Below are 16,147 nucleotides of genomic sequence, written 5' to 3' on the forward strand. Positions count from 1 at the left end.
TGCGTCATCGGCTATTAGCATAAGCACGCCCAATGTTTTCATTGGAACGCCCATGAAACGTTGACCATTCCCATATGCTAATAGCCAAAGCCACCGCCCCCACCCCCGTGCCTAGCGACTGCAAATCAGTTTGCCATGGCCGCACACACCTGGCGCATGCACATACAACAAACATCAGTCCCCGTGCGTGGCCACAGCAAACAGACCTTAATATGGTCCTTAATTCTTTACAATTAATGGGCACAGGAAATGTCTTTTCAAATGAAATCTAGAACCACAGTTGATTATACATTTATTATTACGTTACTTGAGTATTTCCATAAATTTAATCCATAACTGTTTTTTCCTGCAAATTTCTGGTTATTTTGATCATCAGCAGACTTGTATAATCCTACTCTCCAATTTCTCTTTAACAGGGCAACAGCATTTGGGATCTTGAATGGTCTATGCAAGTTAGCTGCCATATTTGGGAACTCCATTTTTGCCTCTTTTGTTGGCATAACGAAGGTGGTTCCTATTCTACTTGCATCCACTGCCCTGGTATGTGGAGGCCTTATATCTCTCCGGCTCCCTGAGACACGAGAACTTGTCCTCATGTGAATACCTACACAGGGATGAAATAATGAGACATAAGAAAGGGAAGGCCAGACCATTGGAAGATGTTCTGTCGGTTAAGAACTAACGTAAGACTTCTGACCCAAGCTGATTGGTTCACAGGGGAAACAACTCCTCCCTTTATCACAGTCTTTATCACTCAAGCAAGTTTTAAAGTCTAATGCTATCACAAGCAATTTCCTTTACTGATGATACTATTGGTGTTTATTTATTTATTTATTTTATTTTAGCATTTTATTGTCCTTTGTTGAAAGTAATCTAAAAAAAAAACTGTATAAAAATTGTATAAATTACTACATTTTAAAATATACTACTAGTTATACTAAGGATTATTTAGTATCTGCACAATAATATATATCAAGTATTAACAAATATTTCATTGCCGTAATACCACCAAAGAGGAATGCGTAACATTGCTCAAATGTACAAATATGCAGTAGATATATAATAACCAATCCCAAACTTGCTTATTTAATAACATGACATTTTAGTAAAAACAATATATATGGAAATTAATAACCAATGCAATACTTTCTTTCACTGTGTAACTTGCACTACAAAGATGAAAGCTAATTACGAATTGCTCTGGGTCAATGCAAATTATGTAAGTGAATCCAGTCAGGGGGTATAATGTACTAAGTCTTGAAAAGTGATAAAGTGGAGAGTGAGAAAGTACCAGCCAATCAGCTCCTAACTTCCATGTTACAGTCTAGGTTTCAAAAATAACAGGTAGGAGCTGATTGGTTGGAGGTTTCTAACTCTCCACATTATCACTTTTCAAAGCTTAGTACTGTACATTAGACTCTTAGTATTTTAAATGCAGATTTTCAACCTGGTTCAGTGCCGACAATTAACTTTCATAAGCTTTAGGGCGATATTAAGAAAATATACTCTAACCATAAATACATATTACAATAGAGAAACATACAATCACATGTCTAATACCACGTCAATTCCAACAAGGCTTCTTTGTTGAAGACAAATATTGAATTAGTTGGAAACACTCTTCATAATTCATGTATCTTTTTAATGTGAAACGGAAGCTTCTCCAAGTGTGACTTATTTGTGTAACCAACCTCTTACAGGGAGATGGTTCAAATGTTCTACAGAGAACAGGTGAATACAGGACCAATTGTTTTCTAACCATAATTTTATAGACTGTATAAATGATAGTAAGGAGCCGATAGGTTGCTACGGGCAACTTCTGCACTAGTCGTGATTATATAGGGTTTGATACATCTTAGTCTGAGACAATCAGTTAACAAGCTCCTTGATGGCAGTGAGTGATGGGTGTGCCCAGGGATATATGCATTCCGAAGTATGCACAGTGTATTGTGACTGTGGTTTCCATAGTACTTGCATAAGATTTAAATGCGCAGTAAATTATTTATGGAGGCGAGTGAAACACTTTATGGCAATATCAGAATAACAATATTAGCACACAAAAAAGAAGCACAATACTTCCTTATGCCAACACTGCCAAATAACTTGTGTTTTTTTTATCACTGCCTAGTGACCAGAATCCAATTATCTTCTTTCTTTTAAACTTAACACCCCCCCCTTCCACACACACACACACAAATATCTTAAAAGCGTATTTACTTTTATTATTTACATGCCTTTTCAACACTATTTATAATATCCTATCCTATCTATCTATCTATCTATCTATCTATCTATCTATCTATCTATCTATCTATCTATCTATCTATCTATCTATCTATCCATCCATCTATCTATCTATCTATCTATATAAATATAATTATAACAAATGTTCTAAAACTTACCCTAAAGGTACTGGGTACTCCAAAAAGTACCCAGTACCTACTAATTTTTGAGGTCTATGCACTAAGTCTTGGAGAGAGATACAGTCGGCACAGTTAAAACACTAACCAACCAGCCACTAACTGCCATGTTACAGAATGTGCTTAAAATGACAGTTAGATGCCAATTGGCTAGTACTTTATCTCCACCAACTTTATCTCTCTCCAAAACGTAGAACACAGATCCCTTAATCTCTAGTACTTCTGATAAAATATTAAATAATATAACAAAATATTACATATATATTTAATATTGTATTACAGTTTTAACCAGTAGTTGAATAAAAGCATCTTGCACTTTAATATCAATTAATTAACTGTACCAGCATTATACAGTCATATTTAATAGAATGGCTTCTGGGTGTTTAAATTCTAGTTCCAACATGGTTATTACATGTAAGAAAGAAATTCAAAATTAAAAACTTTGGGTGAGATTTAATAGGATGAGAGATTCAGAAAGTGAGAGATTTGGTAAGAAAACTCCAGTTTTTTAAAGCGGCAATCATTTACACTTTAAAACCAAACTGGTTTTGCAGTGTAAATGATTACCGCTTTAAAAAAACTGGAGATTTCTCACCAAATCTCTCACCCTATTAAATCTCACCCCCTGTGTCCTATACTGTGAGTCTGGTAATATAACGACAAATATAAATTATGCTATTTCCTACAAAATTAGTTTTTTTACTTACTGTGTAAAAGATTATGTTGCATGATTTCCTTTCTAATATTTACTAATGGTCAATCAATGTGTTTAAAGCTGGTACGAGGCGTTGCATGATTCAATCATTTGTGCTGTAGTCATGGCCAGGGTATGATCTGGGGAGAGCTGGGCAGAAGCCAGACTGGGGCCCTAAGGTCCCAGCAGATAGAGGTCCCAAGTAAAATGTAGGACCCTAGTTTAGCTAAAATGTCCCATACAATCAAATGCATGTAAAATCAACACTATTTCTGGAAGCATGGCAAGAGAGGTACAAATGATGACTCAATATAAGTCGCCATATTAATATAAAAAAAAATAAGGTGCATTTTAACTGCAGTGAGTGCAAATTAGAAATGCTGGCTTTATTATCTGGAATCCTTGAAACTGATTTTTGTATTTTTTTGCCAAAATTCTGCAAATATAATTTCAAAAATTTGATTTATTTTTGTCGACTTCCTGTCACACTCCTCTTATTTCGAAATTGTTTAGCAGTGTTTCTCACTGTGGGTCTCATTCCGATATGGATGCGTTATTGCCACAAATTTACAAAGAAAAAGGTGCAAAAGTATAATTATATGCAACTATTGAGTTAGAGTTAGTATCGCTAAACCTTAGCATTTGTAGCTGAAATTCCTCTTAAAGTCAAGACCCAAAAATGTGGTCCCCCTCCCGAGGGACCACAGGTACCCTTGACAGTGTTGAGTATAGGTTTATGCTTAATAAATAGTAATCACAAAATTAATGAAGCAGGGACATCTTTGATCCATGTAGCCAGTGGGCGTCTCAATACAAATCCCGTTGGCATTTACATGATTTTCGCACAGCCGCTACACACTAAATCGCAGCAGCTGTGACAGCATTTGTGTTCATGTCAGAAGTATTACTGTAGAGTTGGACACGAACAATATATATATATATATATATATATATATATATATATATATATATACATACATATATACATACCAGTTATATGGGTTGGCACACTCCTTTTAACTTCAGCCAGTGCCTGGGGTGTCCATCTAGTGGCTTAGCATGCCAAACACGTATACAGCAGGTACTTCACAGATACACTCACCAGGGCTTCAGTAAAACATATTTATTCTCTCACATAGGTCACAGCGACAGGTTCAGGTCACACAGTAATGCGGCCACTGCAATCTATTCATGCTGTTACATTGATATTTACAATCAGTTCAAAGCGCAAATACAAATTCCCATTTTGTTTGCATTTATTTGAGCCTAATTAATACATTCTTATTGTATTTGCCTCTGGTTTTAATTGCCTTTTCCAGGAAAATGCAACTTTGTTATTTATTAACTAGTTAATTAAGGCCTAGTCCCTCTCTGCTCAAATCTCTGTCTTCACAGCTCCCTCTCTCCATATACAGGAAGTTTGAAACATAATCATTTTGGTTTCACTTTCTGTTAAGGAGTAATTTGGTCTGTTAAAGGGCCCCTAGTGGTCACTAGCGGTACTTCACGTAAAAAAGGAGGAGGATTTAGCCATATATATATATATATATATATATACACATAGTGATAACACGGTCAAAACATAAACAGTCTATATTATATATGACTTGATTGTTGTAACATTAGCATTTACTGATATCACTGTTGAGCCACACTTCTAGAAGTAAAGCAGGTGCTTATATTACAGCTTTCTCTCAGTGAGCCTGGCACATATACTGCACATATACTGCACTATAAATAAGATGCACATAGCTAGAGCTATGATGTAACCGAGGGATACTATTGAAGCCTTTCTGCGGTAGTAAAGAGAGCAACAGTTGAATATTACACACATGTGTTTACACAAATGTAGTTACAGTTGTGATGCCCAGGCTATGGAACTGCTATTTTTAGCAGGTGAAGCTGCTGCCCAGAAATTAAATTGTGTACACATTTGCAGCCTATATTAAAAAAAACGAGGAACATTGAGGTTAACAGTAATCCTATAGCTACACAAACTGTACACAGCTGTAAATAGCGCAGATGCCACATTTTTGCAAATACAAGTTCACAGTTGATGGCATATATACACCCCAGACATAGCCATGTTATTCTAATCACTTCCTGTTAACACCTACAGTCACTTCCTGTCAGTAACTTTTCCAGACCCTACAGATCACAGCAGGATCGCAGCGGCACCTTGGCACATGCGCATTGTGATTGCATCCCATGCGCATTCTGCAGTTAATCGCTCCGTTGCATGATCATTGGTCATTGTGTAATGACATAAATTAGGCTCATTGTTCTTCAATGATTTTACTAGTTCTTAGCGAATTGATAAGCTGAATTCTCAAGAATATGGATCCAGACCACACATAGGGGTATATTTATTAAGCTTGGTGAAGTGATAAAGTGTCTGGTTTTTATCACCAGCCAATCAGCTCCTACTTGTCATTTTTCAAACCAAGCCTGTAACTGCACAGTTAGGAGCTGATAGCTGATTGGCCGCTGATAAAAAACACACTTTATCACTTCACCAAGCTTAATAATGCTACAACATAGTTTTCTGTACAGTGCACACCTATATAAAGTACATATATGTATTCCACAAAATGTAACTTGAAGATTTTTCACCAGGACAGCATACCTATGCAAATCCGCTTGTACCACCACCAAACTACGAGAGATTTTGCTCATCTCTATTCTTCTGATGCATATCAGCTTGTACATTGACATGTGACTATTGTTTCAGTATGTTAATCTTTACTTCCTTGCAAAAAGTCTATTGGGTCTTTTTTTTAATCAAGACTCCTTTTAAATAAGGTTTATAAGAAAAAAACAACAATCACCACGGCAGATGAGTGATGCCGATCTCTCTAGCGACACTGGCTGGCATAGGTAACAGTAGCCTTACTTCTGGCCATGCCACTTAGCTGTCAGTCAGTGCGTATGTGTTAGCCATTCCAGATCCAGGTTAAAAAAAGACAAAACGAAGTAAAAGGGAAACAAGCAAATTGTTTTATTTTTAATGAAAACAAAATGCTACATTTTAATAAGAAGATTTTTTTTGTTTTGTTGGCACTACTGACTAATAATGTTCAGAGATGGCATTAGCCTTTGGATGACAACAGGCGTACTATGGAAGCATCACAAAAGGGCCTAGTGATCATCACCTGGGGATGGCTTCCATAAAAAGCAGACACTCTGGGTGAGATTTAATAGGATGAGATATTCAGAAAATGAGAGATTTGGTAAGTAGTCTCTAGTTTTTTTAAATCAGCAATCATTTGCACAAAATCAAATTGGTTTTGAAGTGTAAATGATTGCCGCTTTAAAAAAACTGGAGATTTCTTACCAAATCTCTCACTTTCTGAATCTCTCATCCTATTAAATCTCACCCTCTATTTCCACGAAAGCTCACAGGTTTGCAGGATTCTGGGCTTACTGTATGTGCCTTTGAAAAATAACCCCCTAAATATGTTTGGGAAAGATAACCTAGTTTGAGCTCTGCCTGTCTAGCATCCTGTATACCATACATCTCCATTTTATTATGGCCAAAGGTTAGGAAGAACATCTAACATGAGCACACAAGTCCAGAATATTTTGATTTGGATAGAAAATTGTTTTATTACTTAAATTACTTTTTTGATATCTATTATTTATTTGAAATAATACAAACAAATATGTTCTCCGAGGAGAATTATTACTTTTCAGTTGTCATGCAGTGTTCTAGGCTATAACATAAAATCTAATTTTAGATGAAGCAAACAATAAATAAAGAAATAAATACATTTCCTTACATACTAGTGTAAATAGTAATATTAGGAAATACCTGGTCTATGAAAAGAAGAAATGTGTATCGGCCCGATATTTTGGTTCTAATTTATTATGGTGGTTTTATTTTGACAAATTCATGATATGTTTTGGTTTGGATTTCAGTTTGCTATAAAATTAATTAAAAAAAAAATGATAAAAGTTTATAAAAAACAGGTAAAATCATGTAATTTTTACAATTCAAAACCCAGAATGTAGATTTACAACCCAAATTCCGAATCGCAGGAGGATTCAACCCGGGGCTCCTCAGGCAGTCTAGACTTGTTTTTGGTTCGATTTTGAGTGGACCAAAATCACACATCCCTAATGCAAAGGGAAGTGTTAAGGTCCATACACACTATGCCCAGCGTGTTTGGACAGTGATGATAGCATTCATCGCTGACGGGAAAGCCTTCAGTGCATACACACTGAGCGGCTTTTCCCCTGCCCGGCGCTGACGGAGGGGGGGAGGATGGCGTTGTATAGCGGAGCGCTATGCAAAGCCGCCCTGAATGCTGCTCATCTGCTGGTATAGCCAGCAGATGAACAGCTTTCCCAGCGATGTTGCGGGAGCACGCAGCAGTGCTCATCGCCAGGCCATACACACTGGGCGGCTTTGAGCTGAAAGCCGCTGAAACCTGCTGTTTTCAGTGACTTTCAGCTCAAAGTCGCCCAGTGTGTATGGGCCTTTACTCTTATACACGTTAAAGGAGCACACACTAGTTTGCTTCAGGTTTGTGGTACAGACACATTATATCATGAACCTGCTAACTAAATGATCAGTAATAGGTTATTATACAGTATAGCCATGTATCAACATTCTTCATCTTTCAACTAAATCATATTCACTTTTAGCAAATCTACCCCTGACTAGAGCTTCTTTGTATGAAAGATATATTAGAAGATGCACCAAAGCTCTATATAATTATCATAAACTCATTTGCTTGCTCTGTGACTGTGATTCCTAAAATCTGTCATCAAATCATCCAGAACACCAGATCAGTAATTCAATGTTAACTGCAATGTATGTTACTAGAGATGTATGTTTTGTGTCAAGTTGTAAATATGAATATAACTCCATCATCCAGTGCTGTGCAGGCATGCAATGTATTGCAGAGCAGTACCTCACCTGCCTGTGTCATGCATAGAGTTAATTAATGAACTTAGCTCTTCCTAACATTTGCTTTATTTCATTAAGATCAGACAGCTTGGGTGATTTGTGCTGTATTTTTTTAGCAGTGTTTTATTTGTCATTAGAATTATTTTCTTTATTTGTGATAGAGCATTCCATTTTTAATTGTTTAAATATTTGTTCAATAATTGCAAACACAGCTTTATATGGATTCATGTTTATGTACTGCTCATTAAAATTTAAAAAAATATACATGATGTTTTCGTATTATTGCTGGCATTCTCAAGCTAATATGGTACATGGCAAGTGTGTTCCCCAAATGTTCCTGTGTGAAACTCTTGTGGCATCATACCAGCATACTTCCCAACATTGGTGACAAGTGAATTAGGACCCTTGTCCCGAAAAGATGGTGGAGCCTCGGGGAATGGGGGTGGATCTTTGCCACACCCCCTCCAAGATGCTGTGCACACCCCCAGACTCTCCCAGCACTGTGAATAGACACTATACACATGCGCATAAGGTCTATTCACCAACTGATTACATGCTGCTCTGCTGCAGAGCAGTGGTGTGTGCTCCCCCCAACTGTCATTAGGCCGACACAATATGGCCAAAATGCATTAGATCGATAGGTTCAAAAGGTCGACATAAACATTTGTTTTTGCACCTGTGTTGACAATTTTATGTTGTCCTTTTGTACCCATTAACCTAATGCATGTTAACCAAATGGCGTTGACATGATTCTGTTGACCTATTCATTGTCGATATATCATGGAGATACTTCCCCAGTAGCATCCACCTGAACCATGGCGGACACAACCGTACTCTATGTACTGTACATACAGCAATGTTCCCGATAGAGGCAAAACCTATGTGGGTCCTGTCACTTATAGAACATATCCAATCAGCGGCTACTACCATAGTAACAGGATGTTGGTTGAGTGTGAGTCAATCAAGAGTTCCCCAGTTTTCATGCCAGATTATAATTCTCCCAGGTCATATTGTGTCCTTACTGTTCCCCCAGTTCATATTAGGCCACCTTGCTGTGCCCTCACTTCATATTATTCTACATAATGCCCCCAGTTCATATTATGCCACATTGTAGTATTCCAGTTCATATTATATCATATAACAGAACCCCCATTTCAAATATGATGCTGTAGTATCCCTAGTAATTAAACAATGCAACCATCCCATCTGGTAAATTAGATAAAAGTATATGTCAGTATAATCAGATGACTGCCTCTTTCAGCTGACTGAGTTTGGCCTAAAGATTGTGGTACAGAGGGCACAACACCAGCACTAAAGTTTAAAAAAAGTGGTGAAAAAATCCAAAAAAGATCAAATGACCAAAAGAGGATTTCTCCTTGGGGTTCTCAATACAGCGCTAAACCTTTGGAATCAATGTGAACTGGATGATCCTTATGAAATAGTGCAGTCCCAACACTCTTCTCACGATATAAAAAAAAAGCATTTATTTGAAAAAAACATGAAAAACACATCTAAAAAGTCACTCTCATAAAAACACAAAAATGATCCCGGAAAAAAGACTTTTATCATACAGTCACTGTATCATAGGGAATGCATAAGGGGTTCTTGATGTAGCAAGCCAGATCTTTTCTAGGTCACTATGCTATGCCAAAAAACATTTCACGGAAAGAGATGTAATGCCCGGGAAATCTTCCTATGATTTTTTCTGCACAGTCTATAGAGACTTTTCCAAGGTCTGGGGCATGGAATAAAAGAAGGAGAAATCCTCTTTTGGTCATTTGGTCTTTTTTAATTTTTTCACCCCTTTTTTTATGCTTTACATGGTATACAGTTGTACTATTTGGGGATAAGCAGCTGCAGGCAGAGCCGAATTTCCCATTAGGCACGTGAGGCACCGGCCTAGGGGCGGCACATGTTTGGGGGCGGCACTTGGATGCCTGTGATAGTACTGTCAGCCCAAAATGTACCAATAACTGCAAAATATCCACTGTACTGTACTATATTCCATCTTAAATAGAGTGTAAATGGATAGGACATGCAGATACTGCCCCTATAAACTGTCCTACTTAGTAAACATTATTGTTGTGCCTAGGGGCGCCCTCATCCCTAAATCCGCCCCTGGCTGCAGGACTATTTGTTTGGTGCTCAAGACTAACTTTGTTATTTGTGTGATATAATACCAGCACTAAAGTTACCCATACAAGTCATATCAATTATTGGGATTGAACTGCTCTGTGATGGCATCCTGTGTTTTACCAGCTGCCACATCATATCTTATACATGCATATATTTTGGGGTGAAGGAGTTCGGCCTTCTTGGAATTTGGCTGGCAACTTTGAGCTGGGTTCTGGTGAGAGGTGGGAGTTTAGGAGGCTGGTCTGGAGCAGATGAACTTAATCAATAGGAAAGATAATAAGGGTGTGGACAAGGGTTTTATTGTTTTCCATGATGAGTAATAGCCTGGGCTGAGATGGAAAGAATAAGGTTTATAGAGATGCTGGATAGGGGAGGGGGGGGGGGGGGGGAAGAGAGTGAAGGTATGTCACCTAAGCATACAGTAGGACTTCAACAATAGGGGGAATGTGCAATTATCAAGGGAGAGGGAGAGTGGGGAAAGAGTGGCCTTGATGTGGAAAAGAAATAAAAAAAACAAGGATTTGGAGAGATTTAATTTTATGGAGCAGTAAAACAGCCAAAAGAAAATGGCTAATATCAGGTGATACAAGAGAGTACAGGAGGGGAAAAGAGGTCCATAGCAATGGTTAGAGAGGAATTAGGTGAGAAAGTTGTATACAACCTGATACAGAAGTTTTTAAGGATCCTGTAGTGGACTGGCATGCAATCCTATGAGTACACTGTTGAACTTTATGTAATACTAGAAGCAATACCCCCACTGGAAATCCAGGGACAACATAATCTGCATTCCAAATAACTGAAATATTTACAATTTACAAACAAGCCTTTCCAAGTTCAATGCAAAGCACGCACAGTCTCTTGTCTGAAAAACGACATACTGTACCTTTTATCATGATAAAATTAGGTATTTTGGGGCCCATTCAGAATCAGTTGCAGTTTTGCTAAAATAGAACTTAGTTTAAATAGACTTACGCATGCTGGGGGCTTCCCAGGACAGGGCAAGGCCGCCCAGCATGCAAAGTGACTCTTAGCAATGCCATTGCAATTCAATTGCGATTGTATTGCAGAACCAGGCATTAAGGTTAGCCCTCTGCATACGCAGCGTGACTCTGTATGCAGGCACATCTGTGCGATCCTTTCTTTTGCAGCGGCTGCATGTGATGTCACTATGGAACAATGCTGCATCGCCGCCTCATGACACCCACCGCTGTCACTCAGACTGTGATCGCGAACCTTGAAGCTTTACACACACACACACACACACTGCAGCCACTGCACATGCACATTGACAATTACATAAGTTAATCATATGACCATATATAACCTTGCGAATCATGCAGACCTTGTTACTGGCTGGTATATAATCATGTACACACTTTTGCTGTCATTTAGGATAGCAAAAAAGTAAACCCTACGACCAAAGAAGAGCAAATCTCCATGCTTGATTCTAGATGGTTAAATAAAATTGAGTAACATACTAATAAGGTTACCTGTGCTCAAGCATGGATAGTGTATAAGCAGTGTTTAAGCTGGAGTCATTTGGAATATTATACTGTAAATCACTGACAATGTGCAGCAGCGGTGTAGCTAGGTGCCATGGTGCCAGGAGCAAGGACATATTTCGCCGCCCCCCCCCCGATAATGAATTGTGGGCGTGGCTAACATGTGTTGGCATGTTACATTTGAAAAGAAAAAACGTAAAAAATAAAGACACTTTATAAGACACTGTAATGTAATCTGCTGCGCTGTATAAGACACTGTAACGGAATCTGCTGCGCTATATAAGACACTGTAACGGAATCTGCTGCGCTATATAAGACACTGTAACGGAATCTGCTGCTCTGTATAAGACACTGTAACGGAATCTGCTGCGCTGTATAAGACACTGTAACGGAATCTGCTGCGCTATATAAGACACTGTAACGGAATCTGCTGCGCTATATAAGACGCTGTAACGGAACCTGCTGCGCTATATAAGATACTGTAACGGAATCTGCTGCGCTATATAAGACGCTGTAACGGAATCTGCTGCGCTATATAAGACACTGTAACGGAATCTGCTGCGCTATATAAGACACTGTAAAGGAAGCTGCTGCTCTATATATAACATGCTGACAGCTGTAAATAAAGATAAATAAATAAAGATAGATAGATATATATACAGCATAAATAAAGATATATACAGCACAGCAGGCCAGGGCAGCAGCAGAAGCCAGAGATTCACTCTCCCACCCACCTCCAAACCCCCCCCCCCCCTCCAGGGTCCACAAATCCAACAAAAAAAACCAAGCTTACTATGTTTATTTTAAGAACATTCTTTAGCTGTAAAAAAAAAAAAAAATCAATCCACCTTGAATAACTGAATAAGGCACGGGCGGCAGCCAGCAACACACCTTCTCCTCCAGGCTACAGCCAGCGCTTGGGAAGGCTGATGACGCTGCTGTAGCCAGGGAGGAGGGAGGGGGTCAGAGACAGGTGACTCTCTGGCTGCCGCAGTGCCGCTGGGAGGAGTGTGACACACAGTGACAGTGTACATTGTTGTCACTCACTAGTGCTGCTACGCTGGCTGCCTGCGCTGCCCGGAAGCCGGACCGAGCAGCAGCAGCAATTCAGAGACAGCCGCGGCCCGCAGGAGGAGGACATGATGGACTCGGCGTTACTGTCAGCCCGCCGCCCGGCCTCACCGCCCGTGACGCTTGGCGGCGGGGACCAGGCGAGCAGGCTAGGCAGGAGGCAGGCGCCGGGCAGGGCAGCCGCCGGCGCTGCCCGGGCGTACGACAGTAGTAGCAGGGATCATTTGCGGAGGGGGGGCGGGCCGGCGGCGCCAGCCAACCAATCGGCGCCCGGAGCAGGAGCTCTGGTGGCTCCGCCCTCCCTACGCCTCTGATGTGCAGTAGGATTGAAACCTCTATGTGGATTATTCCTAACCACTGCTGGTTTACTGAAAACCATTATCATTCTAGGGGGAACCCAAACAAACAGTCTCTTCAACCCCTGTGCCTAGGGATTACTAAGTATGTAGCACTGGCTCTTTCCTGAAACTTATTTTAAGAGTAACAGGCAGCAGCAGATTGGGAACTAAGGGGTGGATGTATGAAGCAATGATAAGGGAGGAGAAGTAAGCCAGAGGAGAAGAGGCCCATGGCAACCAATCAGCCGCTCTGTATAATTGTACATTGTGCAAATTATAGATGTTACTTCCGTGCAGATTGGTTGCCATGGGCCACTTCTCCTCTGGCTCACTTCTCCTCTTTTATCACTGCTTCATACATCTACCTCTAAAAGTGCCCCTGGGAAAAACTTCTAGACGTGGAATCAGGTGGGCAGCACCAAATTAAATGTAGGCGGAACCAACACCAAAATAGGCTAAATGAATACATCTCTAAACCTGTGTGGAAGCCATTGGCAGTCTAGTGCCCCCCCGCATACCTTTAAGCTGCTTTGACAAACCAAGAACCTCCACATTTCAAATAATAACTCACCTCCACCCACTGAGACTGACCACAGACCCCAAACCTCTATAAAGCAGAAAAACAACTTATTATATAATAATCCCCTGAATATTGCATATACAGTATCCTCACTTCTCTCCCAAGAAACACTGCGGAATTGTCACACACCCAGATAGCACCCAATTCTCTCCTTTTGACAGATGTCACAATGGATGGAGACGGGCATTGGGTGCTCTGTGAACTGGTAAGGTTTTTTTTGTGTGGGAGACAGGATGGTGACTAAGCCACTGCTCTGGATAGTCCAGCTCTTTAAAAAAAAAAAAAAAGGACACTGGGTGGCAGGGGGTCTCTCAGGTGCATTGGCCTACCGGGGATCTTCCTCCGAAAGACCTATTGCCAATCCGCCCCTGGTAACAGGGCTATAAAAATATAAAAAAGGTCATGTGTTCCTAGGGAACAAACATAACTGTGCTCCCTTCTTAACAGATAATTATAACTGTGCTAACAGATTATAACCGTGTCCCCAAAGAAGAAAAGCTTTTGTAAATATGCATTGTGCTTACAGATGAAGATAATAATTAAAATTAGAAAAATTTGAACTGGTTCCAGGCCTATTGGTGACATCAGCTATGGGTCACACGTTGCTACCCCTATCAAGTAGCGATTCATTGGGTGCTCTACTTGTGTTATTATTTCCATACACTTCTACCTATAGAATTAATCTAAAGTAACCAGCTTACTGCATTGCTGAGTGCTGCCATAAGGAAGCCATGCATTACACCATAACACTCGAAATCCTCTGGAACAGTCAGAAAAAACTTTTTTCCAGCGTTTAAATTGCTCTGACCTCCGAGGTGTTAAATACTTACTTAGTTACTGAAGGGTTTACAACCCTGGCAATAAGTAATATAACACCGTATTTAGTTTATTACTATATAGGCTATCAGTAAATTATTTCTACTGCAGCAGCGACAATGACAGACCAAGATCACGTAACTAACTTTATTCAGCCAGCAGGGGGCGTGTGGAGTTTACTTTTTATTAAACTAAAATACGGCCTTGAATGTTTCTGATGATTTAAAGGCAAAGAGATGGGACTTCCACATAATCCATATTATATAGCTATAAAGAATGGAGTCTGAACAAAATCAGTTCATCACGTTTGCATGAGCGTGCACGTCACACATAATCTTGTCCACTGCAGCCGAGATTATGTGAGAAAGAAAATGGAGGTAATTGTAGTACAGAGTAGTGATGTTGAGCTTCTGTCATGATGATATATACGTCAGAAGGAATCTGTGTCTGACAGACAGTACATGGACCAAATGTACAGCAATAGTCTGAGTTACAGCTCGATTTAAGCAATTCAGCAATTACAGTTACACCTAAAATAATTTAAGTCAAAACCAACCTGGTTGTGTCACTAAAATTATTTCTGCTGCGAAGGATTGCATGAAAACTGGCACATCGCAGGTGATTTTCGTGCGATTGCGATGCCAGGCGTGCTCCCGTGTTCATCACACAATCGCAGATCTCACTGGCTGCAATGAATATTTGTCGCAATCCCACCTGAATGTTGCAGATCACAGTGCATTTGGACACCCAGTGGCAAACGCAGGATTTTCAGAAGGGGGTTTCCAGAGGGGTGGAGCAAAGCACGAAGATGGACACTTAGGTGACCCAGTATATGCCGGGTCAGTTAAAGTATTATAGATAGACCAAATGTATATAAATAATAATAATAATAATAAAAAAAATATATATATATATATATATATATATATACTGTATATATATATACACATATACCTACATATACATACATACATACAGGCGCTTCAACAGCAGTGTAGAACCCTGGGTGTATTGGGGCCCCTACCGATCCTCCAGCGGTAGGGGTGGGGGAAGCTTTGATGTCCCGCGGGTGGTAGGGGGTATATTAACCGCTCAGCATGTAGGGCCTGGATCAGTAATTTCCACTAATTACCCATTTACTGCACAGATGGTGGGAGATGGGGTGGGAGAAGGGGGTAGTGGGCTGAATGAAGGGGCCCTGATACATAACTTCCAGGGTGGTAGAGGATGTTTAATACGCAGAGGAGGGGTGTATAGTGGAGTGGGCTTATTATTCATCATTTTCTGGTGGGAGGACAGCTTGCTTGACTGCAGATATCTCCAGTTTCCAGAAATAGATTTCTTAGATTTTAATGGAATTAAAAACTAGAGAATCCCACCTAACAAATTTTATTTGGGACTAGGGGATCAGAGTTCAGGAGGCAGAGCAATCTGCCCACGAATATATAAAACTACATACCAGGTGTGTGGAGCTGGAGCAGTAACCAGCTGCTGGAAGGCTGAAATCTCTGGATCTGGGAAAAGTAGAGACCAGCTCCTAGTGTCCTTCAAAGGGGGAGAGTCACAGCTTTTGGAATATACCCTCAGATGTCAGACAGAACCTGAAATAGCTGACTGGGAAGAGCAATTAACAGGCTTGGATGGGAACCACTGCTTTGAAGTCAGGTATCTCCAGTTC

General features: G+C 39.9%; 1 protein-coding gene across 3 annotated transcripts in view; it reads left to right on the top strand.

Moving 5' to 3' along the window:
- The window catches only part of SV2B (synaptic vesicle glycoprotein 2B), a 124,107-nt gene extending 115,817 nt beyond the window's left edge, over positions 1-8,290 (top strand). For all 3 annotated transcript variants that reach the window (XM_083184231.1, XM_083184229.1, XM_083184230.1), the window contains one exon: positions 417-8,290. In XM_083184231.1, the coding sequence (XP_083040357.1) occupies positions 417-600 (184 nt within the window). In that variant the 3' untranslated portion in view covers positions 601-8,290. The remainder of the gene's footprint in view (positions 1-416) is intronic.
- Positions 8,291-16,147: the final 7,857 nt, after the last annotated feature.

This window comes from Crinia signifera, chromosome 4, assembly GCF_055691185.1.
Source record: "Crinia signifera chromosome 4, ASM5569118v1, whole genome shotgun sequence".
In the NCBI taxonomy this organism is placed as follows: Eukaryota; Metazoa; Chordata; class Amphibia; order Anura; family Myobatrachidae; genus Crinia; species Crinia signifera.